At 50.0% G+C, this 27461-nt stretch overlaps 2 protein-coding genes across 6 annotated transcripts; one reads left to right on the top strand and one right to left on the bottom strand.

Moving 5' to 3' along the window:
• Positions 1-447: 447 nt before the first annotated feature.
• Positions 448-11293, bottom strand: UTP11 (UTP11 small subunit processome component). The gene is made up of 8 exons (XM_057705888.1): positions 11145-11293; positions 7665-7726; positions 6342-6444; positions 5714-5827; positions 4711-4804; positions 4484-4614; positions 1985-2095; positions 448-1255 (listed from the first exon to the last, which is right to left on the bottom strand). Exons 1-8 carry the CDS (start codon positions 11205-11207, stop codon positions 1172-1174), a joined length of 762 nt encoding a protein of 253 aa, XP_057561871.1. The 5' UTR covers positions 11208-11293; the 3' UTR covers positions 448-1171.
• A 5524-nt stretch (positions 11294-16817) lies between these two features.
• On the top strand, positions 16818-24345 carry FHL3 (four and a half LIM domains 3). 5 transcript variants are annotated; one of them, XM_057712977.1, is made up of 6 exons: positions 16818-16952; positions 21622-21795; positions 21884-22058; positions 22939-23108; positions 23234-23420; positions 23547-24344. In XM_057712977.1, the coding sequence occupies exons 2-6, from the start codon at positions 21640-21642 to the stop codon at positions 23699-23701; spliced, it is 843 nt and encodes a 280-aa protein (XP_057568960.1). In that variant the 5' UTR covers positions 16818-16952; positions 21622-21639; the 3' UTR covers positions 23702-24344. The 5 variants fall into 5 exon arrangements, with proteins under 5 accessions (XP_057568960.1, XP_057568951.1, XP_057568977.1 ...); XM_057712968.1 differs by having other exon boundaries at positions 16851-17040; positions 23547-24345; XM_057712994.1 differs by lacking the exon at positions 16818-16952 and adding an exon at positions 17146-17300 and having other exon boundaries at positions 23547-24345.
• Positions 24346-27461: the final 3116 nt, after the last annotated feature.

The following is a 27461-nucleotide window of genomic DNA, read 5'->3' as shown; positions in this document are numbered from 1 at the left end:
GAGTGAAGGCCTGTACCAAGCCATTTATAGCCTTGGAATCAAGAGCTGGCCAGGAGGGCAGGAACAGAGAGCCAGGTCTGTTCTGTTCTGAGCCTCATCAATAAAGAAGAGGTGCCCCTGTGAGTTCCTAATTCCAAGGTTTTGTTGGGTTTTTTTAAGTCATTATTGAATTTGTTACAATATCACTTCTGTTTTATGTTTCGGTTTTTTGGTCTCCAGGCATGTGGGATCTTAGCTCCCCCACCAGGGATCAAACCCCAGCCCCCTGCGCTGGAAGGCGAGGTCTTAACCACTGGACTACCAGGGAAGTCCCCAAGGATTTCCATCTTCAGCTGCAAAGTGTAGAAGAAGAAAAAAAAAACTTTCCTGGCTAACTTATGCAGCCACCTTAATATCCAATAAGTGAAGAATGAATGAGGGTAAAATCAGTTTATGCACTGGATAAAACACTATGCAAACATTAGAAATATTTATTTTAATTTTCACTATGAGCATATATTACTTCTAAAAATTTAACGATGTAACAAAATGGAAAAAAGCTAATGATTTAATAGTAAATGAAAAAAGCAGGCCATAAGAGTGTTTAATTACAACTAAAAAACACAAAAATCAACAAAAACCAGTGCCAACTTTTACAAAAGAGGAAATAACCAAAACACTCTTGCCAGTTGTTCACCTCCATTTCCCTAACCTCCTAGCACTAGAAGTATGCAACAGTTATTTGTTGTTCTTGAATAAGTATTGGGATTAGGGACGAACTCACTTGTTTTCCACAATTGCTATATAAAAGATTATAAAACTTTTATAATAAAAAAAAAGGAAGTATATAAAAATAAGACTGATTTCAGGGAGTTCCCTGGCAGTCCAATGACTGTGACTCGGTGCTTTCACTGCCTTGGGCCTGGGTTTGACCCCTGGTCAGAAAGCTAGGATGCCACAGGCCGCAGGGCACAGCGAAAAAAAAAAGACTGATTTCAACAATTCAACAACCCACCAACAATTTACATGGGGGAAGGGGCCTGAATGTTGTTCATATCAAATGTCAGATCTACAATAAATTATGGTTACAAACAGGAAAACCCAGTCACTTAGAACAATGGAATTTGAAGTTAGTGGAAAAAAAGACATAAATTATTTTCCACATGGAATGACAAGGCTCATCTATAACACTTCAACGTTTTCGACGACTCTCAAATTTGTAAATAGCTGGGGAGTTCACTGTTTCTTTCTTCACCTTCACCTTTCGAGTTTTATCCTACAAAAGAGTAAAAAAGTTACCAGTAAATAGTAGGAGAGGACTGTGTAAAATAGAAAGTCTAATAAACTACCTATTAGAAAGCCCCTAATTCAGCCCATCTCAATGTTCAAGAGAGACAAAGCCCTTTGTCCTAAGGCATCCCCAACTCGATGAGTCAAGTTCTCCCCTGGGCATCTATCATGAGGCTGGCTGTGGAGAAGCTCTTGTGAAAATTGAGAAGAATGGTACTCAAATCATTTTTTTGTAGGCCTTCTTCTCTTACGGAACCCCAGTTGAGAAAGGCAAACCAAAATGAGCTGCAAACCTGAAGAATTTGACACTTAGAGGAACAATAGTAATACGAAAGGGGCATCTTATATTCCTCAGTTCTGCTATTTAACTACACAATGTTGTCTATTTTTAAACACCAGTGAGTGACATGCACTGTTTTGTTAACCTGTTTAAATGTTACAGATAGCCGTTCATAAGCTATAAATTCGTATGCCACCTGATCCTACCCTTTGCTGTTCCAAAGCATTGACTAATAAGCCCCTTACTACCTTCTTAATCAAGGAACGTTTCAACACTGTCAGAATAACAGACACTGGCTCAAACCACTGCCCCTGAGCAGCAGACATTTTCACTGGGGTTGATTTACACACAGCTGAAATCTAGTCTCAGTTAAGACCTTTACAAGGAAAAGAATAAAATAAAACAAAATGAAGGTCTAAGGCTCTCTCTCCTCACCAGAAGATCTCTGCGAGTCTGAATTTTCTGTGCAATAACGAACAACTTCTTCTCGCGCTCTATGCGCTGCGTCAGACAGTTATACTGCTTTTGCCTCTCTTTTGCTATCCGCTGCAGGAGAAACACAATTTTCAGTAAAACAATTAACAGGATAAAAATGAGTAAGAAACTGTTTCTTAATCCATTTAGACTCAAATGCATAAATGGTTTCATCAATTCCCTCCCTACCCCAGAATCAATGTAATAAGATACTCTGAAGTTGTCCATTTTAGAAACAACACATTCCAGAGCTCCGTGGAACCTTGGAGACTTGCCCAGGGACACACAGTTCACCTGGAGCAGAGTCAGGACTGCGCTGTGAGTCTCGCAGATCCCAGGAATCTTCCCACTACTACACTGAGCTGCTTCAATCTTTGTGTGAGCGTCCGGGTTACCTAACGTGATGCAGGAATGAACCAGTTCTGGAAACCCTACACAGCGAGTAGGGAAGGAGAGAAGGGCCACCAGGCAGTGCGTTGGTGTCAGAATCTCAGAACTCAGAGAGCAGAAGGACTTTGTCAGCAAAAACTGACCTGAGAATTCTCACTGCTGATGACCCCTCAAAAACCAACGGTGGGGGCTTCCCTGGTGGCGCAGTGGTTGGGAATCTGCCTGCCAATGCAGGGGACACGGGTTCGACCCCTGGTCTGGGAAGATCCCACATGCTGCAGAGCAACTAAGCCCGTGCACCACAACTACTGAGCCTGAGTGCCACAACTAGTGAAGCCCGCATGCCTAGAGCCGGTGCTCCACAATAAGAGAAGCCGCTGCAATGGGAAGCCCTCGCGCTGCAACTAAGAGCAGCCCCCGCCGCAACCAGAGAAAGCCAGTGCACAGCAACAAAGACCCAAGGCAGCCAAAGATAAATAAATAAGTTAATTTATTAATTAAAATTTTCCTTCAAACAACACAGTCAAGAGAAACACCACCACTAGACAAAAAGGGCAAGATCCAAACCTTCCCAACTTCTCAAAAGGTACAATGGTGAACTAGTGTGCACAGGACTTGAGAACACCAATCTCTTTAGGGACTACTGCAATACTTGAAAAGTGACAGCAACATAGCTAATTGAAAATACAACTACATGACAAACAGGGTTATCAGTAGAACACCAGTCAGCCGGCTCCTTGGCTGGAAGTGTTATCTACACAGAGGGGAATATTACTGGGCCTCAGACTTAAACAATTCACCGAATCTAGCACAGTCTCACAGCAGTGGTTTCAGACAGCTTTTGTTTTCACTTTATTGCACAGACTGTCGAATTTATGGGATTACCCAATATAGTCAAACTAATTAGGGGTATTTATATTACTAAAGCAAGTTTAGCTGCCTCTGAGCTAGCGAAGCTGCTGTGAAATTAAACATTGGAAGCAAAGCTGATGCGGTGTAAATGATTCAAATCAAAACAGAACAGCTGTCTGCTTGAAACACATTGACAGCATTTTTTTAAATGAATCAGTCAGAAGTGAGAGTTCAACTCCAGAAGACTTGGAGAAAAGCATGTCTTCTGCACAAACCCAGTTACGGTGATGGAAAGCACCATAAGGACAAGTCAATACAAAATTTGGGGTACAAATGCAGAACATGAAAGACCTTTCGATACGCATATTCACTGTTAAAGCTTTAATATCAAAGTACACCAAATTCCTTCATCTTCAGTGTCCCCTCCTTTCTCTGCATTTTAAAATAAAACTGTTGGCATCTGTTACAAGCATTGAAAACACAAAGCCCAGGGTCAGAGGTGGGATTCAAATGCAGACCTAGAGAATTACCTGGTTGTCCAGTGGTTAGGACTCCAAGGTTTACTGGGGACCAGGTTCAATCCTTGGTCGGGGAACTAAGATCCCACAAGCCTCACAGCACGGCCCCAAAAAACCCAAAAAACAAAACAAAAAACAAAAAAACAAAACAAATGTAGACCTAAGGACTTCCCTGGTGGCACAGAGGTTAAGAATCCGCCTGCCAGTGCAGGGGACATGGGTTTGATCCCTGGTCTGCGAAGATCCTAGAGCAACTAAGCCTGCGTGCCACAACTACTGAGCCCATGTGCTGCAACTACTGAAGCCTGCGCACCTAGAGCCTGTGTTCCACAACACAAGCCACTGCACTGAGAAGGCCACGCATCACAACAAAGAGTAGCCCCCACTCGCCACAACTGGAGAAAGCTCCCACATAGCAACGAAGACCCAACACAGCCAAAATACAATAAAGTTCCTTAAAAAAAAAAAAAGTAGACCTAAAGGCCAGAACCTAAGCTTCTGACCACTATGCCACGCATCCTCCAATCTCAGAAACTAAGCCTCCTCCACTTCCATTCCCATCACCAAATCCCACTCCCACTTCTCTAAGAGAACTCAGTAAGTTTCCACAAATAATCACATTAAATGTGGGGGGGGGGGGGGGGGGAACGGGACCTAGATTCCCATTAACTCAGACCTGAAGAAAACTGGAGAAAATTACCTTAAGTCGAGTCTGATTGTTAACTCCCTTCACTTTCTCCTTCTGCAAGGTCTCTATCGTGGGTCTGTTAAAGACTCTGTCGACTAGTTCTGGGGCTGTTCGCAGGTGAGTTGCGATATCAAACTGTTCAACTAAAAGTCAAGACAATCCTTAAGGCGTTGTCTCTAACACCAAACAACACAGACCAACATGCTAGACTGTCCCAGAAACTTTCAAACATTTCATACCTTCCTTTTTAGTGTCAAAAAAAAACACATGCTTCTTCTGTTGCTTCCCCTGGAAATCCAGCAGATGGAGCTCTGATTTTAGTCTTTCAATTTTCTAGAATACAGAATATGGTCTCATTTTATACTGGGTTCTTCTAGGCTATCAGAAATGAATTTGCACACGTTTAGACCATTTCACATCATTATCATCAGCCAGCAAAGAATCTGCTTCATTCTTTTTTTTTTATTTTTATTTTTTTATTTATTTATTATTTTTCGGGGGGGTACACCAAGTTCAATCATCTGTTTTTATACACATATCCCCGTTGCTTCATTCTTTTAAAAGAAAAGACCACTGAAATTTATCAAGCACCAACCACAGGGCAGGTACTGGGCTAGTCAGGCAATGCACAAAATTCATTTAATCCTTACAACAATCCTGTGAGACAGAAATGAGGAAACAGCCCCAGGGAGGTTAATTTGTCGATAATCATGGGGCTAAGAAATGGCAGAACCAGAATTTAAACCTAAGTCTGTCTCATTCTCAAACTTGACCTCTTTCCACTCCACCATGCTGACTTTACTTTTAAAACATTATCATAATTAAGGGTATTTAAGATTGGAAATGTCAGAAGAAATCAACTTACAACTTGAGATCAATGGGTTTCTATTTCTCTTCTTAACCAACAAAAATATATCAGAGGAAAAACAAATATCGTATATTAACACATATGCGGAATATAGACAAATGGTACAAATCAACCAGTTTGCAAGGCAGAAATAGACACACAGATGTAGAGAACAAGCACATGGACACCAAGCGGGGAAAGCGGGGAGGGTTGGGGGGGAATGAATTGGGAGATTGGGATTGCCATACATACATTACTAATAAGAAAAAAATACCAAATTGTACACTCTAAAGATATGCAGTTTACTGTATGTTAACTATATCTCAATAGAAGTTCTTTAAAAAATATATATATATATATACACACACACATATCAGAGGACTTTTAGTTGTTACCTTAGCTTCTGCAACCCTTTTCATTTCTATATATTTGACATCCTGAGTTCTCATCAGTTTCAGCTGTTCTGGAGTTACTTCTTCTTTAGTCTCCTTAATAACATGAACTCCATCCTAAAATCCAAATTTAAAAGATACGTTTCCTATTAGATTAAAATCATTAATAAGTTGTTGGTATAGTTCGTGGCTGAAACAAAGACAGCCAAAGGCTACATACAACAGCAACCCAATGCACCAGGCTCCCAAAACACACGCTCAATTCAGCGCCTCCTGTCACCCTCTCAGAACAGCTACAGGCATCAGACAACTCTGACTCAGGGGCAGAAACGCATGCTGCTCATGAAGGGGCAGCTTTGCCCGGCATAATGACCTGGAGCACCTGACCAACTGGAGAAGGGCTAAAGAAAAGCCCAGGATCCTAACTATCCATCTCCTCCCTTATTTTCCTTGTTGAGCTGGAGCTCAAAACACCAACTGAGGGATCTCCCTGGCAGTCCAGTAGTTAAGACTGCACTTCCACTGCAGGGGGCATGGGTTTGATTCCTGGTCAGGGAACTAAGATCTCACATGCTACACAGCATGGCAGAAGGAGGGGGAAAAAAAAACAACTGATCCATTAGACACCCACCTGGAGCTTAACCCGAGTCATTTTATAGTAGAATTCATCTGGATTTTTTTCAAGAGCCTTCTTGCGGAGAGCTCTGAGGTATTCTTGCTTTTTCCGGTAGTCACTAAAAAGCAGGGTAAACAAGGTTCATGGCAAAAAAGGAAAAAAAAAACAAAAACAAAAAACAACCCACAACAAGCAAACTTCACAAGCATGTAATGGTACATCAAAATGAAACTCAAAAAAGCCAAAGCGGTGACTAGCCTCAACCCACACTCCAAAGTCACTGATGTTGAGCTCACATCTCTGTGGGTCCTCTCCTATCCCAGTTCCCATTTCACATAAGTTTCAGTGCCATTTACGTTACGTCATTACAGGAAGAGACCCAAAAAAGCACAAATCAGAACTCCTCAGACAGGGCTGTGACGCAAGCTTGGGTACCAAGTGACCAAGTAAGATTCAGAAACTCCACGCTGTAATACAGAATAGTGACTAGAATTGTGGACTCTGGAGCCAGACTGTCTGGGTTCAAACCTTGACTCCACCACTTTTGGCTGAGTAACCTTGGATAAGTTAGTTAACCACTCTGCATCCCAATTTAATTTGTGAAATGGGTGTGATAATAATAGTATCCCCAAAGATTGCTGGGAGGAATAAATGAGTGTAAAAATGGTAACTCTCTTAGAACACTGCCTGGCCCAATAACAGCACTCAGTTATTATTATTTGCCAGAAAAACTCTGGGACCCAGAGCAATCCACTTAATCCATCACCATCTGCTCTGGCAGTATAAAAAGGACCTCAGCTGACATGCATGGCTAACAAATAATTATAAAATATTTTGCAAATAAAGTGCTAAAGAAGAAGAAGAAGAATGGGGATAATTGTTTTATAAAATGTTTTCGGAGTTCATTATCACCCACGCTCAGTCCCATGAATCCATCTTTCACATCTCTTCATTCCACACCACACATGGTGATGCAAGAGACTCAACAACTGGAATGTTAGATTCTATCTTGAACTTCAAGAAAAGGGAGAGAAAAAAGATTCAGCTTTTGGCTCAAACACCAAGGCAGAAGCAAATCAAAGTCACTATGAGAAAACGATCTAGAACAACATAATAAAAAAAAATTCACAATGCAACTACAGTTAAATAAATAACGCTCTGCCTAAACAAAGAAAGAAGCTTAGGGTCCTAGAAAAGTATCTGACAGGCTGCCAGAGCTTTGGCTATTTTATCAATGGCAGGAAATTATCCCCAGTTGGACACTCAGGCAATGCAGCTGCAGTGCAGGGAGGTTGTAAGCTTTTTTGGCAGCACCTCCACCAGAAAGACTGCACTCACTCTGCACGAAGTTTGTAATCTTTCTTTTTCTCCAGCAGGCCCAGGTGTTTTCGAAAGCCGGGCTAGAAGACAAAAGGGGGGAAAAAGGTGCTTAGTTTCCTCAGCAAACATATCAACATGACACCTGACAGGAACAAGAGTCCAAGAGTCTCCGGAGCGCTCAGTAAATCCATGTCCCGGCCAATGTGCTACCCTGTTCCCTTCCCTCCCCCAACTGGGCTCTGCCCAAGGATGAGAGGCTATGCAGGCGCCAGAGAGGTCACAAGTACTGCCATAGTAGGTTTCTTGGCCTATTAAGGACAGAGAAAGGCAACGATGACTCGGCACTAAGCAAGCAGTTGCCAGTTGTACTAAAATTACTACAGACTTAATCCAGGGGTTTATAAAATACTATGAAGGAAAACATAGTAACAGGGAGGCAACTGTGGTTAAGAGAGCTAAATTTAGAGTCTGAAGAACTGGGTTCAAATCCAAGCTTTACCTCTTAACAATCTGTGACCTTGGGCAAGTCACTTAACCTCTCTGAGCTGCTGTATCCTAACTATAAAGTGAGAATAATAGGACCTACTTCTCCTGATTACCCTGAGGAGTAACAAGTCTCTGTAAGTAGTAGCTGCTGGCACACAGCTTGGCACACAGCAGGTGCCCAGCATATGTGTACTGTTGTTCTAATTCCGGTACAAAGCATGAGAGAAAACCAAGTATGAAGAAAACACTTTCTGATACAGAACTTGGATAGCATGGAAGGTACAAGGATTAAATCTTGGTATTACCTTTCTACAAGCTATCACTTGTTGAGCACTTAACCTATGGCAAGGTCAGTGCTAGTGCTTTTGCCTACATCATCATAATAGGCCACATTTAATAAGAATTACTGTTACACTTTGGGCAATTTTGAAAATATAAAATTGAAAGAAAGAAAAGAAAATCACTATAAAGAATTTGTATGTACTTTTACTTTGCTTTGTAAAATCTAGGAGTTTCGACATTCCCAGAAGGTAAAAAAAAAAAAAAAAAAATGCCTGTTCTCTTGTTAGGATGAGTACGTAACATGAGTAAATAAAGTTTTTATCAATGTGAAAAAAAAAAAAGAATTACTGTTACAAAGCAATCTGCTATGCTACTTACACTCTCTCTCATTTATCCCCAATCATGGAAAGTAGATAAAGCAGGTACTACTGTTATCCCAATTTTTCAAAAAGAGAATGAGATTCAGAGAACTACCTGCCCAAGAACACAGACAGAACTAGTAAGTGGCAAAGCTAGAACAAGACCCATTCTATCTGGGGCCACAGTCTGCTCTTCCCCACCCTCCTACACTACATCCTCTTCCGCTCTGAATATTCTTGATCTTTGAGGAAGTTACGTAAACTTCTACTGTTTAAACTTGTATAATAACTTGGGTGGGATTTTTAACAGTCTGCTTTCTCATCCTCTATTCTTGAAGTGATACAAGAAATAACTCAATATTTTAAATAATACCCAAGCCCTCTCCTGATCATTATTTTAACTACAGCAGACAAAGGGAGGTTGACAGAGAGTAGCTAAAGAAAACTCAAGGGCCAAAAGAGCAACAAAGTGAGGCAGAAATCTTGAAATTTGTCATGTCCACTTGAATGTACACCTGCATTACAGGAGAAAGCCTGGCACTGAATGTGAAACAGTTCACATAATTACCCGCTCCACACCAAGTATCTCACAGAGCTCCCCCACTGTCTCAGTGATGACCTACAGGATAAAGTCCAAACTTTACCCAAATAGGGAGTGCTCTTGTCAATGTGTTTACCAACCTTTCCAGCACGGCCTTCTCCTCACCTCTCCCACAAAGACTCTCTATTCCCACTCAGACACGGCCATGTCACCCTCTTGGCCTCTGTCTTCTCTACGACTCCAAATCAACTACTCAAAACTGTGCCCTTGGACACACTATTCAAAACTTTTTAAGCATCAGATTCCCCATTTGTATTGATGCATATAAGGACAACATCTGCCTCACAGAAATGCTGTAGGATTATACGAGGTAATCCTTGTACAGCATGTTGGGCTGTACCGAGCATACAGTTAGTGCTCAAAAAGTGACAGCTATTATCATTGCCTTCCAAGTCCAACAGATTTCACTGTGATGCTTTCTCTCATCATCTCTCCTCTTCCCACTCATGTAACTTACTGGGCACCTTTGTTTGTTTGCTTTTTTAATTTGTTTTGTTTTGTTCCCCGACCCCCACCCCAACTGGGCATTTTTTATGCATCTCTTATAAAGCTGCTTCCTTATTCAACTTTCAGTAGCCTCAAAACACTTGGTCTGATTCCTGGCTTTCCCGATTGCCACCTATAGCTTTGGGCAAATTACTTAACTGATCTGAGCCTTAGCTTCCCCATCTGCAAATGTAAGGAAATAACAGCACCTACTTCCACACACTCTTGAGAGCTCAATGAGATAATAAGGTTAAAGCATTTTGCACTTGTTCTGGCTCTGGCACACAGTAAGCACTTCTAGCTGTTAAAACCTATTACACATAGGTCCAAACAAGGGGGCGAATTATCGATACACTACTCCCAGCACTCCACTGAGCACCCAGCAAGTGCACAATAAATGTCTGATAAATGCTATTAAGTAGGAAGACTGCACTCTGCTTGGGAGGCCTTAGTTCCAGCCCATCCGTCAGTGACACAACTTTAGGCATCCTTCTCTCTCTCTCTTCCCATCAGTAAAATGAAGTTGGGTCAGATATGCCTAAGGGCCTTTCTGGATTGATTATTGTGTGATTCCTGAGAGCAGCAGAGTAAATTGATTCTGCATATATTAAATGAATTTCCACTCAACCTCCCCACACAGACACACCCTCCAAAGAAATCCTACAACTGTTTATTCGACCTGAATTTGGTGTCTGTGACCCGGAAAGTCAATTCTGCTTCGGACCTCAGTTTCCTCGTCTGCATAATGGGGTTGGAAAACACCAACATTACATGGTGAGATATAAACAAAAAGCATATGCAGCAGACCTTCATGGACCTCAAAGCCCAGGCATGATGATGATACCACATTAAAAACACCAATCTCTTCGGGCTCAGCCCCGCATACGCAGCGGACAGAGCTGCGCATCTTTAGATGAGGATTGCAGTTCCAGCCGGGACACTAACTGGCTGTGTGAACTTTGACCTCAGCTTCCCCACAGAAGATAAAGCACTTTACACACAGTATCTAATTTAACTACCTCAGTGAAACCTTGCAAGATAGCTTTATCTCCCAGGCATAGAGGACAGCCGTGCTCTTCCTAGAAAGAACGACCACGCCCTCCTCCACGAACAGCGAGGCTCCGCCCCAGCCACGCCGGCCTCGTTAGCATATATTTGCATGTATTTACATGCAGCATCTCCCTACAGAAAAGGTCAGACCCGCAGATGGGTGGGGGAAGGGTTCAGGCGAGAAGAGCACATGGGGGCACCGGCCAGCGCTCGTGGGGCCTTGGGCGGTCCTACCTGGCTTCGCTCTCGGTGTTCCCGCTGCCGGGACTTAGCCGCCTTCCGAAAAGCCGCCGCCATGTCTGCTCACTTCTGGAAAAGCTCAGTAGACAACGCCGGCCCCACACCGCCTCAGCCGCGCCGTCCACTGACCCTACCGGAAATAGGCCAAGCTGCCAGCGGCTTAGAACCGCCCACTTCCTTCCCACAGCCTATCCAGCACCTGCCTTTCCGGAAACACATCATCTAGCAAAGGCGTCCACCACAGGCTGCTTCTAGGAAATGTAGTTCTCTAGGTCTAGTCTCGTGACTCTACAACTGCCAGTTCTTATTTGCCAGAGCTTGTCCACGTGTATGGAGAGATCTCCTTCGAGCTGCAGCTCCGCGTTGGCACCTGGGAACACGTGGCTCGCACTGTCCATGGGCTGAGCTGGGCCTGGAGTGTGCGCATGCGCAGTCATCTGCGGCTCTGCTCCATTTAACCATACTTAAGCGGTGCATTTATATACACTACTATGTATAAAATAAGTAACTAATGAGAACAGACTGTGTAGCCCAGGGAACTCTACTCAATGCTCTGTAGTGAGCTAAATGGGAAGGAAATCCAAAAAAGAGGGGATATATGTATAACTGATTCACTTTGTTGGACAGCAGAAACTAACACAACATTGTAAAGCAATAATACTCCAAAAAGAAAAAAATAATTTTTTTTTTTAAAAAGGAAAAAACTCAGAGCCCTGTGACTTTTCCAGTGTACCAGAGCAAAAACTGTATAGAGAGACAGGAGTCCTTAACACCATGTGTGGCTCTGCCATTTACTGGCTATGTGACTTTTGACAGATTGCTTTGATACTGACCAGGGTTCCTAGCCTCCCCAAGCAATAGAAATTGACTAGAGGCCAGACAAGAAATTCAGGCAAGGCTTTACTGGGGCCCCTGTGGCTGCAGGAGGGAGCAGAAAACAAGTAACAGGTTCCCTTGCTTACTGCCCAAGGGCAGGTGGTGGGGCGCGGCAAGTTGGTGCCCTATATGGGGTGAGGGTAAGGGTGTGTCCGGGGGGGTCAGGCCAGAGGGGTGGCTTAGGTGTGTTCTGCCCACTACTTTGTGGTGTTGAGTGCAGGGGGCATGCAATACCCTGCTTTTGCTCCCAACACCCGTTTTTTGCTCCCGGCTCTTCAGAAGTGGCAGTTGGGTTTTTTGGTCTTTTTTGTGTCTTTTGCTCCAGAATGTGCCCCAACTGCACATGCACGCAGTTACTTGACTTTAATGAGCATCATTTTTCTCATCCATAAAACAAGGATAATAATAGCATGCACTGCTTGCTTCATAGGGCTGTCACAGCTGAACAGAGGAGTCATATCATGGCATTAGTTATAAAGTTCTAAGTCCCTCACACCTTCAAGGTGTGGCTGACAGAATGAGTGTCAGAGACAGTACAATGCAATAATTAGGACCATAAACTACGGAGGTGTGTTCTGATCCTGTTACCAGCCAAGATAAAGCTAGCTTCACTGAACCTTAGTCTCCCATCTGTAAAATGGAGGTAGTAATAATACTACACCTACAGGATTGTTGTGAGGATTCAATGAAATAATATGTTTAAAGCCCTTAATACTGTGTTCACCCATTGGCAAGTTCACAATCAATTGGAGCTATTATTGTTCTTATTAGTATTACTAAACCTACCTGGAAGGATAGAGGAAGGGTTGAGCACAGCAGAACATTCCAGAGGCATTTGGCTTCTTTTCCACCACGTGAAGCTGCCCTTCAGCAAGTTCTGTAACTGCACCTTTTTTTTTTTTTTAATTTATTTTGGCTGCCTTGGATCTTTCTTGCTGCGTGCAGTCTTTCTCTCTTTGTGGCTAGAGGGGGTTGCTCTTTGTTGCAGTGCGTGGGCTTCTCATTGTGGTGGCTTCTCTTGTGGAGCACGGGCTCTAGGCACGTGGGCTTCAGTAGTTGTGGCTCGCGGGCTCTAGAGCGCAAGCTCAGTAGTTGTGGTGCACAGGCTTAGTTGTTCTGCAGCACGTGAGATCTTCCCAGACCAGGGGTTGAACCCGTGTCCCCTGCATTGGCAGGTGGATTCGTAACCACTGCGCCACCAGGGAAGCCCCACCCTTCTCTCATGATAGGACTCACCCCTGCAGCTGAGGAGCTCTGGAGACATCCTCTCCTCAGTCCCTACAGGTGAGAATCCAGTAGCCCAGTGGGCGTGTAAAAGATGAAAGTAGCTGAGATCTGCTGTGTGGAAAGTTTTTTCTTGCCTCTGAGTCTGAGCCTTGCCCAGCTAAGGCCACCTGCATTAACAAAATTCCATTTTATTTGTTACTTAACCATGAAAGACAAGGCTCTTCATGATCTGGCCCATATCCACTTTTCCAGCCTCATCTCAATTCAGAAGGCCAGCCATCAGGCAGAGTGACCAGGTGGCAGCTCCAGGAGCTCCTGCCACTTCCCCTGAAGAAGGCATTGACTGGGGGGATACCCAGGAGAAGGCGGCTCCGCACACTGGCGGGGGGCCTCAAGTCAGGCCCAGATTCAAATCGCACATCTACCACCTAGCAGCTTGTGATTTGGGGCCACCTTCAAATTCTCTGAGCCCCGTGTACTATTCTGTAAAATGTTAATGGTAATAATAAACACCTCATATAGCTTTTGTGGGAACTGAAGGAAGTCATGACTGCCACTTAGCATGGTGCCCTGCGTGTAGCTGGCATTTAAGCATAGGTTAGTTCTCCCTCCACTCTTCCTCCCCCATACTCTATAGAAGTCACTCATTTCACCCTCTGCACCCACAGGCTCGTTGCAAGGCTTGGGGTCACAAGGAAAGTATTTCTGGACAAACTGAAAGAGGGTGTCTGCTCAGCTAGGAGGCCTGCAGGGGCTGCAGGCAGCCCAGCGGGTACGAGTGAGCAATGCAGCAGAGAAGAAAGGGAGCTTTCTCACTGAGGGGAGGAAGGCTTGTGGTTACAAGCACCAGGGAGTGATTCAGCACCCAGAGGAAACCATGAGAGGCCTGCCAGTCGTCAATCACCAAGGGCCTCCTTTTGTAAACTCTTCCAAGGTGAGAGAACAGCTGGGAGACCCTGAACAAGCCCCCTCCACCACAGGATAAGAAAGGGTGGGTGGGGACCTTCAGGGTCGGGGAAGGGACAACCAGATCCCACTCACCCAAGACCAGTCAGCCAGCGCTCAGGCTCTGCTCCCAGCCCGGGCTCAGACACACCTGTTCCCCAGAGAAGGGGGGAGGACTGATGGGGAACAGGAACAAGGAGTCCATGAGGCTGATCCCTAGACCTCCCTGGGGCATGTCCACTTGGGTCAACAGAAATTAGAGCAAGCAGGGAAATGTGAGCCCCCTAGGGAGCTGGAAATGGGAGGGGAAATGATACAGCCCTGCCTACACCAGTCTCCCTCGCTCAGGCTGGCCCAAGTCAAAAATCTCCTAACCTTCGCGGGCCTCCAGACTTCAAGTCCAAGAAGCAAAACCTTAACACTTGACCAGTAAAGACAGTGTTGGGGTTGGGGAAGTGTCCCACATGTTGAATACCTACTGTGTGCTCTCATCCAATCCTCACAAGAATGCTGTGTGACAGGGAGTCCCCAACTCTTAACAGATGAGAGACTGAGGCTTCAAGAGGTTAAATGACTTCAAGAGCCTAATGATTAAGCTCTTTTCTTGGCATAAGGAGCTCTGACATTTGATTGTCTGGATTTGAATCCAGGCTCTGCTATTATTAGCCGTGTCACCCTTGGCAGGTTACTTACTCTTTCTGTGCCTCCATGTTTTCATCCTTAAATCAAGGATAAAAATACATATTTCACATAATTGTTGCATAATCAAGTGCATTAATATATGTAAAGTGCTTAGGCAACAAGTGGTACAGAGTAAGAGCTCAGGAAATATTGGCTCTCCTTCAGGCTGCTCATCAGAGATTCAAGCCGTGAGTAAAACCAGAGGCGCTGAATCACTTTGCTGTACAGCGGAAATTAACACAACATTGTAAACCAACTATACTTCAATAAAAAAAACAAAAACAAAAACCAGAGACCCCCAACTCTACCTTTGATCCAGCACCTTCCTTACTCATAACCCCTCCCTTTCTGAAGGCTGCTCACCTTTGCCCTCCTCTTACCCCAGAGCAAACCCCTTCTTGCCATCTCCTCCAACCAGGCAGTCTTCCCTGCACTCCCCTGAGCTAGGAGTCTCCTACACCTGCAAGGCAAGTTCCAGAGCAAGGACCCGCCCATGCGCTGGCTGTTCCCTCCCTGGACTCCAGATTGCATGTGCCTGTGGTCCAATCTGGGGGTGTGGGGGTCCAAATGGAAGACTGTCTGTCATTCATTCATTCATCAGATATTTATTATGTGCCAGACATTGGAGTAGATACCGGGAATGCACTGGTGAACCAGAAAAACCCGGTCCCTGCCCTCATGGCACTTATAGTTGAGGCGTCAGGAACAAGCAGTTAGTTAATTTTGAAAGGATTTCTGGCCTCAAGGGTGACTTGGGACCCAGGAAGGCAAGCATGTGATTCAGAAGTGGAAGAGGAGGCTACTCGGGAGCCCCAGTCTGGGAGGGAATGAGTCTCTGCTCTGGGAGCTTGGCTGGACCCAGACTGGGGGATGGGAGAGCCTCTGTGGGCACCTGAACCTCTACTCTAGACCTTGAGGTTATTTCCAGGGTTGGTTTGTTGTCTCTTGTTTTGCAAACAGCGCAGCAGAGCCTCCTCCTCCCTCCCCCACCCTTCCAGATCGAGGCTATTTATTCCTAGTGACAAGCCTGAGGATCCCAGGGGGGGTGGCCTCAAGGACCTGGAGGGGCCTTGTGTCCCTGGCAGGCGCCAGTCCTCCCTCCCCAGCAGGGCACAGGGAGGAAGCCAGAAGGTTGGAAACTGTAGAGGTCGGGGAGGAGGACTTCCCTCCACTGCCCCTGCAGCCGCCATCAGCGCACATTCCTCACACCCCTTCCCGAGAAGCTCAAAAATCATGGGGCCAAGGATTAGGGTCTCCCCTGGGCCTCAAAGGTCAAAACTATTCCTGGACACTGTGGAGACCAAGGGAGGATTTCTCTGTTCCATATGCCTCTGGAGGTGAGGAGGTGGTTACTTCTGTCTTCAGCACTCAGAGTTGTGGAATAAAGCCCTTTGAAGGTCAAGGCCCGGTAGAGGAGGTCCTTAAACTTCACTCCTTGTTTCCAGAGAACACCTTGGTTCCCGCTAACAGGGCCGGGACAGCAGGGTCAAAACCACACCCTCCTCCAGGCTGGAATAAGTCCTCTTTTGCAAATTCGGGCTGCGTGTAATCCCTGGGGATAAACTGGGAGGGGGCGGGGACACGAAGAGGGCAAGAGGACTCTCTCGGTCCCCAAATGGACCTTGGTCGGCTGCCTCCTGTATCCCCCGCCTGAGACTGAATACAGCTAGCCGCTGGGGGGGGGGGGGCGGGGGGAAGGGAGGGGGTAGGGAGAGGGGGAAAAGGGAGCGAGGACAGCAAAAGCGGCAGGGAGGGGACAGGGGCGGGGTCCTGGCCGCCCCGGAAGGTTGGGAGAGCCAGGTCAGCCTCGGCCGGCCGAGGGGGCTGGCGCGAGCCCGGGTCTAAAAGGGAGGTGGGGGCGGGGTCTGGCCCCCCGCCCCCGGGACGAGGGCCGGGGGCGGGGTCCGCACCCCGCGGGCAGGGGCGGCCGGGGGCGGGGCCGGGGCGGGGCCGGCCCCCGCGCTCACTTCCTCGGGGAGGGGTTGGGGCCGCGCTCCCACTCGCCCACACAGTCCGTGTGCCGCCCGCAGCCTCGCCGGCAGCTCGCTCGGCCCTGCTCGGCCCGGCCCGCAGGTAGGAGCCGCCGCGGGACGCTGCCCCGGCTGCCCGCCCCCCCGCCCCCGCGCGAGCGCCGTGCCCCGCTCCCGTCGCCCGCCTCGAGGTGAGCTCCCCGCCGAGCCCGGCTCCGCATCCCGGCTCCCGGCCCTCGGGCAGGAAGGGAGAGGGGGCCGGCGGGGCTTCAGGGCAGCCGCGGCCCCCGCCTCGGGCCGCCCGACGGGGCGGGGGCTGCTACGCGAGTTAGGCCGGGGGAGGGGGCCAAGTTTGAAATGGAATAGCGAGAGTCGAGAGACACTGGGAGGGTTCGAGATACAGGCTTCCAGAAAGCCCGGCGGAGCAAGAGACCAAGACACGACAGGAGCGGTGAGCGTAGACAGGAGGCTGCAGAGGTACCCGACACGGGGACAGAGACTTGGGCGTAGAGTCGCCTGGAGGCAGACCCGAGGTATAGCGACCCACCCAGGTTTCATGGAGCGGAGCATTTTAGGAAAAAGCATGCAGTGACCCCAGACGTGTCGTCGGCCCGTCCCAGGGCCTTGGAGAGTTCTGGGCAAATGAGGGGCCCCGCAGCTGAAGCTTCATGAGCCTTGTGGTAAACCAGCCTCTCAGGGGCCTGGAAAGACATCCAGAGACTGGAGACAGAGACACTGAGGCATTCAGAGATGCTAAGAGATAGAGAAGGGCAGTGGGTAAGGACCAAGACATTCCACCCTTTAGAGACACTGAGATGCCAAAACTTGGGTGGACAGAGGTAGAAGTCCACAGAGGCTGCCCTTGGGAGATAGCCAGTCAGAGATACAGAGGCACAGGAACATACAGAGAGCTGCTGAAGTGTACAGACACAGACGTGCTGAGTGGAGCACAGCTAAATGCCGAGAGACAGGTCATGGAGGAGCTGTGACAGTTTCCAAGACAGACCCCCCGGGACTCAGGCCGGAAAGGTTGGGAAGCGAGGATGTGGGGAAACAGAGACACTGGGTCAGCTGAGCCCTCATGAGGCAGAGGACCTGAGAGAGTAAGACTCATCAAGAAGGAGCCCTACGCACTCCCCGAGACAGCTCCAATTTATTTTTAAACTCAAATCTTGGACGTGCTGCTTCAGCCCTGGGGGACCCGGGGTGAATGAACTGTTCCTCTTCTGTCCCCAGAGCAGCTGCCGGATCCTGCTTCCCACCCCCCTTCCCCCAATCCACTCTGACTCCCAGGCCGCATGGCGGGGGGGGGGGGGGGGGGGGCGGAGAAGAGAGTGCAGAGTTTGGGGTTGATGCCTAGTAGCAGGGATGGGGGTGGGGGGAATTTGATTTCTCCTCTCAAGTCCCCTGTCAACTCCTGGAAGCTGGGGGAGGGGTCTCTTCTGCTCCTGAGTCACAGCTGTGGGACCTGGCCAGGGTCCTCCTGGACTGTGGGGGGTGGAGGGGGGTAGAGGGGTTGAGCGGTTGGCATGGGTACTTGGAAAGCCTTCTGGGTGTCTTCCAGTCGCAGGGCTGGCAGCTGGGGAGAAGAGCGAGGCTCTTCTACTAGTGATATCACCCAGCATCTCCTGTCTCCCTGCTCTTAAATGCTGACCAGCCCCTCCACCACCACTGCAGCATTTCTAGGGAAACAGGGAAAAAGCTCCAGGCTGGGAGGCAGGAGACCTCAGCTCTCTGATACCTAAGTGACTTGGGGCATGCCCCCGCCCTGTCCCTGGCCTCTGTGCTCAGCTGAAAAATGAGGACGATATCCTTTCCTGCCTGCCTTTTGTGAGATCTGATAGATGGTGGGCTGTAATGCATGTTCTGGGACACAGAGCAGCATGCGGGTGTCTACACCTGTGTACCTGTGTTGGGGGTTTCAGAGTTATGCTCGCTGGAGTCAGACTTGCCCCACTGGTCTCAGTGAGCCTCATGGCCAGGGCCTCTTCCGTTCCCCCAGCGGAAGGAGGGGGCTCCCTTTCTGTTCTCTCCCTGGGCCCACACTGAGAATGTCAAGGTCAAGTCCCAGGCCAGCCCCCTGACCCAGGCCTGGCTGAGAAACTGTTGGCTGAGCCCAGTATGAGTAAGGGGCTAATAATAAAAACACTAAAAGCTACCATTTACTGACTACTTAGTATCTCCCAGGTGCCTTCCAGGTACCATCACATTTAAGCCTGGCAACAACCCTAGGAGGTAGGAGATAGTATTAGATGGGAAAATAGGCTCAGGGAGCTTAAGTGACTTGCCCAGGATCACCCAGGTTTATATTTCACAGCTCAAGCCTCTACACACCACATGCCACAGCCATTTATCCAGCCATTCTGAGCTGCAGGAGGTTCACGGGGAGGTGTCAGATGTGTGTGTCTGGGTCAGGTGTAGGGCTGTGTGTGTTGGTGGGGGCAGCTGCTGAGAGCCATCTGGCAGACTAAGCAGTCTCTCCCGACCCCTCTACCAGCCCTGAAGGAATACAAGACTGCCTCCCTTTAGTCCCCCAGCCCTGCCAGGGAAAGGGGGTGGGGAATGGGCAGAGAAAGGGCAGAGACAGGTGGGCCTTGATAGTGCCCTTCACACTATCCTCACCAGAGCCCAGCTGGACAGACTAGGGGACTAGGGGATTCTGGGAAAGAAACAGAAGCCACACCCATACCCTATTTGGGGTGCCCCTGTCTCAGAGTGGTGACTGCCTCCCAGGGGCGGGCCTACAGCTAGCCTGGGCCTGGGAAGGTGGTGGGGCTGCTGGGGACCAAGCCAGGAAGGAAGGCAGGCCCAGGGCTCTTTTTCTTCTGAAGGATGCATGGCCACACTCCACCTGTGTTGCCCCCTGCTGCCTAGTGGCTGACAGCCCAGGCAACCCTCAGATGTTGGGCCAGAGGAAACCTAGGTCTGAATGAGAAGGAGGGGTACCCTCCACCCTCCAGCATAGTCCCCAGCCCAGACGTCCCCACGCTGAAGACCCCAGCTCCTGGCGGACTCATGCCCTGGCCCGGGGTATGAACGGAGTGTCTTCCCATTGTACAGAAGGGCAGCTGTGAGCTTGTGAGCCCCGCCTTCAGAAGAGCCAGGCCCTCCAGGCTTGGGGCGTCTGCTGGCGCCTGGAGTCTGAACTCCAAACCAGAGCAACGCTTGTTGGCTAGAATTTCTTGCTGGGGGTGGCTGAGAAAAGGAGGGCTTTCCTTTAACTTGAGTCAGGCCAGGCTCTGGGGACTGCCAGTTACTGGGGTCCAGTGTGGGGGAGTGGGACGGTGGGTTCCTCTGTACTCACATGGCTCATCTGCAGCTGTGAGAACATCACCTTCCTGGGGTCCTGGTGGTTCCTCTCCACCCACCACAGGATCCTAGTCCTCAGAGAGCGGGCCTCATGATGGAGGAGGCTGGGGTGGGGAGCTCTGAATTTGGGGCTAGAGACAGGGAAGCAGGGGCAGCAGAAGGGACTGGGAACCCCACTTCCTAACCCTCCCTACTCCCCAAGCTCCTGCTGCAGAGGCAGCTGTGTGGATGACCTCATCCCACAAACATGCTTTGTTCCTGAGAAAATGGAAAGTGTCTGAGGTTTGGTGGGGGGCTGGGTGTCTGCAACAGCAGCTCTCAGGGCTCCCCCTTGCCTGACTCCCCACCCTAGAGGGGACCTGATTGGAGAGGAAATGTCTTCAGTGGCTCTTACTCTCTTCCCCTTCACTCCCCCGGCCCCAAACCCTTAGAAAAGCTGGGGAAGGGCTGTCTCTCCCAGAGGCTGTGGGGGCGAGGGGGGGCGGGGGGGTTGGATAATGACCCAGGGGATGGAAAGATTCTGGGGCTTTGCCACTCACTGCCAGGAGTGATGCCGGGCAGGAGATGGCAGGAGATGTACTGCATAATCTCCAGTTCTCCTCTCTGTCCCCAAGCATCTCATTTCCTTTTTTCCCTCCCCTGTTGCTGGCAAAACCTGCCATCTGGCCATCTGTGCTGCCACAGCTGCTGCAGATGTTGCAGGCCAAGGCTGCCCAGGCTGGTGTGACCAGAGACGCAGCAGGAGGTGGAGGGGGATGAGGGCAGAGGGTCCAGCTGGGGAAGCTTGGCTGTGTCCAGCTTGCAGGATTTCCTTCCTGCCTAAACCTAGGCTGAGCCTCTGAAGTCCTTGTTGCTGGATTCTCCTGGGAGAGGAGGCCCAATGTGATTTCTCCTATCAGCCTCCTCCACCTCCACCTTTCATTGGCCCAGCATCCTTCTTACAGTCCGCTGTTTCCTGGATGGGGTTTGGGGGGTGGGATGCAAACAGCCCCATTCTCCTCCCTAAGCTCCCCACTCCAGAGCTCTGGGTATACCCCTAGGGTCCCTTCCTGGGAGTCAGGAGAGGGTGAGAGTGCTGTTCATATGGGATAGGGCGGGGTGGCTCCCTGCCCCTGCTTTTACCCCCCTGGGGGCAGTAGGGACAGTGGAGGGTAAACTCATGCTAAATGCAGGCACAGGAAATGAGTCACTGACCCAGGAAAAGCCCCCTCCCCCCAGTTCTGCCAGGGCCCAGATAAGAAAAGAACTTCTGCTTCCTGATTTTTTCCTGACCCCCTCTCACCCCCAACGTTAAATACAGAAATAAACACGCAGGACTCTTGTGTTCCCAGAAACGCTCGTTCCCCATCACCACCTGCTCTGACCTGGCATTTCCTATGCCTAGTTCTTGCTCTTCTTTTAAATGCGGTGGGCTAAGCCGTAGCCCCTCTGGATGACCCCGTCCCACCTTGTGCCCCTAACAGGGCTCACCCACAGCCACCATGAGCGAGGCCTTTGACTGTGCAAAATGCAGCGAGTCCCTGTACGGCCGCAAATACATCCAGACAGACGACGGCCCCTACTGTGTGCCCTGCTATGACAACACCTTCGCCAACACGTGCGCTGAGTGCCAGCAGCTCATCGGGCACGACTCGAGGGTGAGGACTGGACCACACAGGGCAGGGAGTGGGTGGAGGCGGGCAGGAGGGGGTGGCGGTGCCAGTGCCCGTGCCATGCTCCCCACAGGAGCTGTTCTACGAAGACCGCCACTTCCACGAGGGCTGCTTCCGCTGCTGCCGCTGCCAGCGCTCCCTGGCCGACGAGCCCTTCACCTGCCAGGACAGCGAGCTGCTCTGTAACGACTGCTACTGCAGTGCCTTCTCCTCGCAGTGCTCCGCCTGTGGGGAGACTGTCATGCCCGGTACGTTGCCAGGGCTCCCACAGGCTCGTTGTGTGTGGGACTGGCATGCCTGGCATCTGTGTAGGGTTCTAGCACGTGCAAGGGGCCGGCATGCATGTCTGATACCTACATGGAGACTTGGTAGGCTTGGTAAAGACCTGTACACGCAGCATGTTCCTGGGAATTTACTAGGTGCAGGATCTGTCCTGCCTGTTTGCTCTTGGGAGCTTAGCACGCACAGGGGCTGACACGCATGATACACATCTGAGGGCTTAGCATGTTTGGCACACGTAGGAGCTACGGGTGTGCTGAGACGGTCAGTGTTTGTCGCACCGGGGCTTGGTGTGTACAAAGACAGATAAATAGAGGGCTTAACCTGCATGGCTGATAGAATGTGAGGATTTACAGCATGTGGAGATTGGCATGAATAGGATGTGCCGGGGCTTATCCTGTGCTGAATCTATCACGTCCAGGGCAGAACTTTGTGTGGGCAGAGACTTGCTTGCCTCCTATATGGGGTCTTTGTGTGTGTACTCACACTGTCACATCTGGTGTATAAGGGCTTAGCATATACTGAGTCATCGTGCCTGTGACCTGGAGGCCTGGTGTGTGCTGAGATTGTCATATTCTGGTACATGTGGGGACTTCACCTCTGCCAAACCCTCAGGTCTAGTTTATGGGGGCCTGGCACGTGCTCAGCCAGCACATCCGGTGTCGGGGCAGGGGGCGGGGGGGGGGGAGGTTAGCATGGGCAGCATATGAGGTGGCGATTCTGCTGCAGATGGAGGGACCCCACCCTGTAGGCTGTGGGAACAGCAGGGACCCTCCACGGGGGACTAGCGGAGGGTGGCACTCAGGAGCTTGGGACACCGCCCCTGAGTGGGACCCCTGTTCCCCACAGGGTCCCGGAAGCTGGAGTACGGAGGCCAGACGTGGCATGAGCACTGCTTCCTGTGCAGCGGCTGTGAGCAGCCGCTGGGCTCCCGTTCCTTTGTGCCCGACAAGGGTGCCCACTACTGCGTGCCCTGCTATGAGAACAAGTTCGCTCCTCGCTGCGCCCGCTGCAGCAAGGTGGGGGCTGGGCCAGCGGGGCGGGGGCGCCGAGCTCCACTGCACTCGGGTGGGGGTGAGCAAAACTCTGTTGTTGTGGGGCAGGAGTCCCCACTCCTCACTGCTGACAGGTGCTGCCCCCACAGACGCTGACGCAGGGTGGCGTGACGTACCGTGACCAGCCCTGGCATCGAGAATGCCTGGTCTGCACCGGGTGCCAGACGCCCCTGGCAGGGCAGCAGTTCACCTCCCGAGATGATGATCCCTACTGTGTGGCCTGTTTTGGAGAACTCTTTGCACCCAAGTGCAGCAGCTGCAAGCGCCCCATCACAGGTGGGCCGAAGGGTCAAAGGACAGAGTGGGTAGGGTGTAGGCAAGGGAATGGGACCTGATATTGGGTAAGGCTGAGGGACAGGCCCGCCCTTCAGATTGCAGAGCTAACTTCCAGCCTCCCTCCAGGACTCGGCGGAGGCAAGTATGTGTCCTTCGAAGACCGCCACTGGCACCACAGCTGCTTCTCCTGCGCCCGCTGCTCCACCTCCCTGGTGGGCCAGGGCTTTGTGCCAGACGGAGACCAAGTGCTGTGCCAGGGCTGCAGCCAGGCAGGGCCCTGAGTCAGGGCTCCTGGGCCCAGGCCCTCCCGCACCAGGGCTCCAGGACTAAGGCTCCTTTTCCAAACCACATCTGGGACCCAGCCCCTCCCCAAATTAGGGCTCCCCCTGGGCTCCAGGATTCAGCCTCCCCACTCCAACATCCCCAGTCTGGTACTTCCTGACCCAGGGCCCCCAAACTTGGGCTCTTATGGAGCCTCCATCATTCAAATCCCCTCCCCAAGCCTGAACTCTGGAACTCAGTCCTCTCCCCTACCGTCCGGCTTCCCAGGCCAAGCCCTTTTTCCAAATCAGGGCTCTGGGACCCAAGCCCCCTTCAATCTAGACTTCTCTCCAAAGACTTAGGTCTCCTATGGGTGCCTGAGAAGTCCTCAAAAGTGGACTGTACTCAGGCTTCACGCTCCCCACCCCCATCCCACTGCTATCCCCAGGGATGGGGCTGTCTGGGCAGCAGATCGGGGGTTCACTGCTTAGGGGGTCCTAGGGTACAGGGTTTTGCCCAGCCCGTGTTGTCGAGTGTTTTCTCGTTTCATTTCATTTCAGCTCCATTTTGCCCAGAGATGGGCAGAGGGGTGGGTTTGGCTCACCGCCGCCTTTCAGATTCTGCAATAAAGCAGTATGAGGAAGGGAAGGCCTCTGTGTGTTTGTCTGGGGTGGAGGGGCAAGGGAGGTTCCTTCGCACGGCACGGGGGATTCGGAGGCTCTTCCCGACCTCGGTCTCCTCGATGCAGGGCAGAGGAGGAAGCTGCCAGGCGGGATGGCAGATCTCTCCCGAGAAAGGGGATCCCGGCGGCCGAGAAAGGGGATCCCGGCGGCCGAGAAAGGGGATCCCGGCGGCCGCCACCGTCCCTCTCCGGCTTATCTGGCTTCCCCCCTGCTGGCAAAGGGCTTTTTCCTGCTGGTGGGAAAGGGAGGGCTTTGGAGGAGGTTCCGGACCGGAGCAGGGGGGACGGGTGGCGCTGGGTTCCCCGTCAGGTACAAATCGTCCCCCTCCCTTAACCCCGCCGAGCACCCGTTGCGGGTCCCCAGTCTGGGCCCAGACCCTCAGCCCCCTTCCCCCTCTTCCCGAGGATTAGCGGAGGCGGCCCGGGATCCGCTCGCGGCCGCACGTTTTTTGCCAAAAAAGGCAAGGATGCAGCTGCACGCGCCGCGGGAACATCTGGATCCGATTCCCGGCATGAATGGGTCATGGCCCCGCCCCCCCGTGATTCAAGGCCGGGGGCGGGAATGAGCGAGGGGGGCTATCCCCCAAAATGGGGAGATGGGGCGGAGCGCTGCTCCCCTCTCCCGGCGTCCGACGCCCCTGCCCGTGCGCTCTCGGCGGCCTGCGGTCTGGGCTCCGCGGTCCAGACGGTCGGAGCCCGACTCGTGCGCACTGGCGGCGGCGCGGACTCAGGCGCTCACTTCCCGCCCGCAGCTTCCCGGGGTGGGGGCCCCGCGCCGGGCTGGCGGACCCTCGGCGCCCTGTGGGGGAGGGGGCCTCCGGTCCGCCAGAACCGCGTGATTATATGTATCTCAAAAGAAATCCTCCCAGAAACCCTATGGGGCGGGCGTTTTCCCATTTCACAGAGGTGGAGACTCCGCTTGTCAGTTCCCCCAAGTCACATAGGTAGATCCGGGTTCTGATCCGCGCCACGCTTGCCTCCCCGGCCCAATCCGAATCCTAAACTTTCTGAAGCCGTGGTTGACATTTTCAACAAACCTTTACGGGTGCCCACCATGTGTGCTTATACTTAATGATCGTATGTTGACATTTTGTCTCTTTCTTCCGCCAGCCTCTGAGGATTGGGCTCACGCCAGCCTTGCTCACCCCTCCACTCTCAGCTCCCGGCACTTTCTAGATGTTCGATAAATACTTGCTGAGGAAGAGTAGTCCAAGCATAGAAAACAGTCTGTGCAAAGGCCTGGAGGCCTGAAAAAACATATGGTGTGTTTTGGGGAAGCAGCAAGTAATTTCATTTGGAGGAAGTGCCAGGAGACTAAAATGGCAGGCAGCGGCCAGGTCATGAAACGTTGAATGCCAAGTTAAACAGACCTCACCCTGCGGGTAAAGCAGCCAGTGGAAATGTTTAAGCAGGGGCGAGAGATGATCACTCCGCTGCAGCAGTGTGAATAATGGATTGGAGGAGTAAGATGAGCAGGCCGACTAGGAGGCTAGTGCAGTGGTCCAGGTGAGAGATAATGAGACAAGTGGCAGCAGGAGTGGAAAAGACAGGACTTGGCGAGTGGTTTGAAGGAATGGGGAAGGAGAAGGTTTTAGGGGAAGGAAGGCATCAGGTGAATGGTGCTTAGGTGGTTCACCCACCTAAGAGGAAAGGGATGTGCAAGTATAGTAATGTGTCATTGATTTCAAGATAAACATTTTTCAGATTTTACATCTCAGAAGCCCAGATGCAGTGTATAATCAACGTTATGACATAGTTTAATTGACAAGGTTTTTCCTTTCTTTCTTAGTCGACCATAAAATAATGGTGGAGTTATTTGATAGTGTGTTATATTCGATGAAATACGGTAGATCTCAAACCTCTACCCACTACCCACCCCACCCCTGAAAAGACTTGCAAGCTGAGTCTCTGCAACCCACAACAGAAATTTCTGACTTCTTTCCTAGAGGTGCAGAAAAAACTTCAGGGGAGGAGTTGTGTCCCGGGGTCCTCTCCCAAAGGTTGAGGTATTGCTTAAATTTTTAAACATAAATATAACCCCCACAGCACCCCATGAGCAGGCAGGACAAAAGTCATTAACTGTATGTTATTTTTCAAACTTTAAAAAACAAAAAGCAATTCATGCTTATTGTAGAAAAATTGGAGAATTCCGAGAAAAGGAGGTAAATCACTAATAACTCCTTGATATATTATCCTAGTTCTTTTTTAAGCAGGCATGTGCGTATATGTATTTTCATTTTTAGTTTAAATGTATTTTTAAATTGAAAAAGTAATACATGTATAAGAAAAAATGTTCATACTGTACTTTTGGACATATACAAAGGAAAATGTCCCTACCATACCAGACCTTCCAGTCTGTCTCCTCATAAACAACAACGGTTTGCTGTTACCTGGATATCCTTCCAGAAATAATCTCTTTGTGTATCTATTTTTATATATACTGTTGTGCCTCTAGTTTTTTTCACTCTGTGTGGCCATCTTTCCATCTGAGTTCATACAGATTTTTAAATTTTTTTTGCATGCAGGATCTTAATTCCTGACCAGGGATCCAACCCATGCCCCCTGCATTGGGAGTGTGGAGTCTTAACCACTGGACCACCAGGGAAGTTCCCATCAGATTTTTTAAATGGCTTTATTGAAGTATAAGTTACATAGTATAAAATTCACAGTATAAAGTTCGAATGTACAATTCAATTAATTTCAGCACATTTAATAGATTTGTGCAACTATCACCACAATCCAATTTTAGAACACTTCTATTCCCTCCAAAAAGATTTCTTGTGTCTTTTTTTTTTTTTTTTTTGCTGTGTACAGGTTTTCTTTGGTTGTGGTGAGTGGGGGCTACTCTTCACTGTGGTGCGCGGGCTCCTCATTGCCGTGGCTTCTCCCGTTGCGGAGCACAGGCTCTATGCGTGTGGGCTCCGGTAGCTGCAGCACGTGGGCTCAACAGTTGTGGCTCACAGGCTCCAAAGCGCAGGCTCAATAGTTGTGGCGCACGGGCCCAGTTGCTCCGAGGCATGTGGGATCTTCCTGGAGCAGGGATTGAACCCGTGTCCCCTGCATTGGCAGGCGGACTCTTAACCACTGCGCACCTAGGA

Source organism: Hippopotamus amphibius, chromosome 1, assembly GCF_030028045.1.
Source record: "Hippopotamus amphibius kiboko isolate mHipAmp2 chromosome 1, mHipAmp2.hap2, whole genome shotgun sequence".
Classification (NCBI taxonomy): Eukaryota; Metazoa; Chordata; class Mammalia; order Artiodactyla; family Hippopotamidae; genus Hippopotamus; species Hippopotamus amphibius.
This window is presented reverse-complemented; position numbering and strand designations above follow the sequence as displayed.

Excerpts from the sequence above, each read along its gene's own strand:
- FHL3 (XM_057712968.1), top strand. The coding sequence starts at position 21,640 with ATGAGCGAGGCCTTTGACTGTGCAAAATGCAGCGAGTCCCTGTACGGC. Across the intron at positions 21,796-21,883 it reads TCATCGGGCACGACTCGAGG|GAGCTGTTCTACGAAGACCG; the intron begins GTGAGGACTGGA and ends TGCTCCCCACAG. Across the intron at positions 23,109-23,233 it reads GCTGCGCCCGCTGCAGCAAG|ACGCTGACGCAGGGTGGCGT; the intron begins GTGGGGGCTGGG and ends CTGCCCCCACAG.
- UTP11 (XM_057705888.1), bottom strand. The coding sequence starts at position 11,207 with ATGGCGGCGGCTTTTCGGAAGGCGGCTAAGTCCCGGCAGCGGGAACAC. Across the intron at positions 7,727-11,144 it reads AACACCGAGAGCGAAGCCAG|CCCGGCTTTCGAAAACACCT; the intron begins GTAGGACCGCCC and ends TTTGTCTTCTAG. Across the intron at positions 1,256-1,984 it reads AGACTCGCAGAGATCTTCTG|GATAAAACTCGAAAGGTGAA; the intron begins GTGAGGAGAGAG and ends ACTCTTTTGTAG.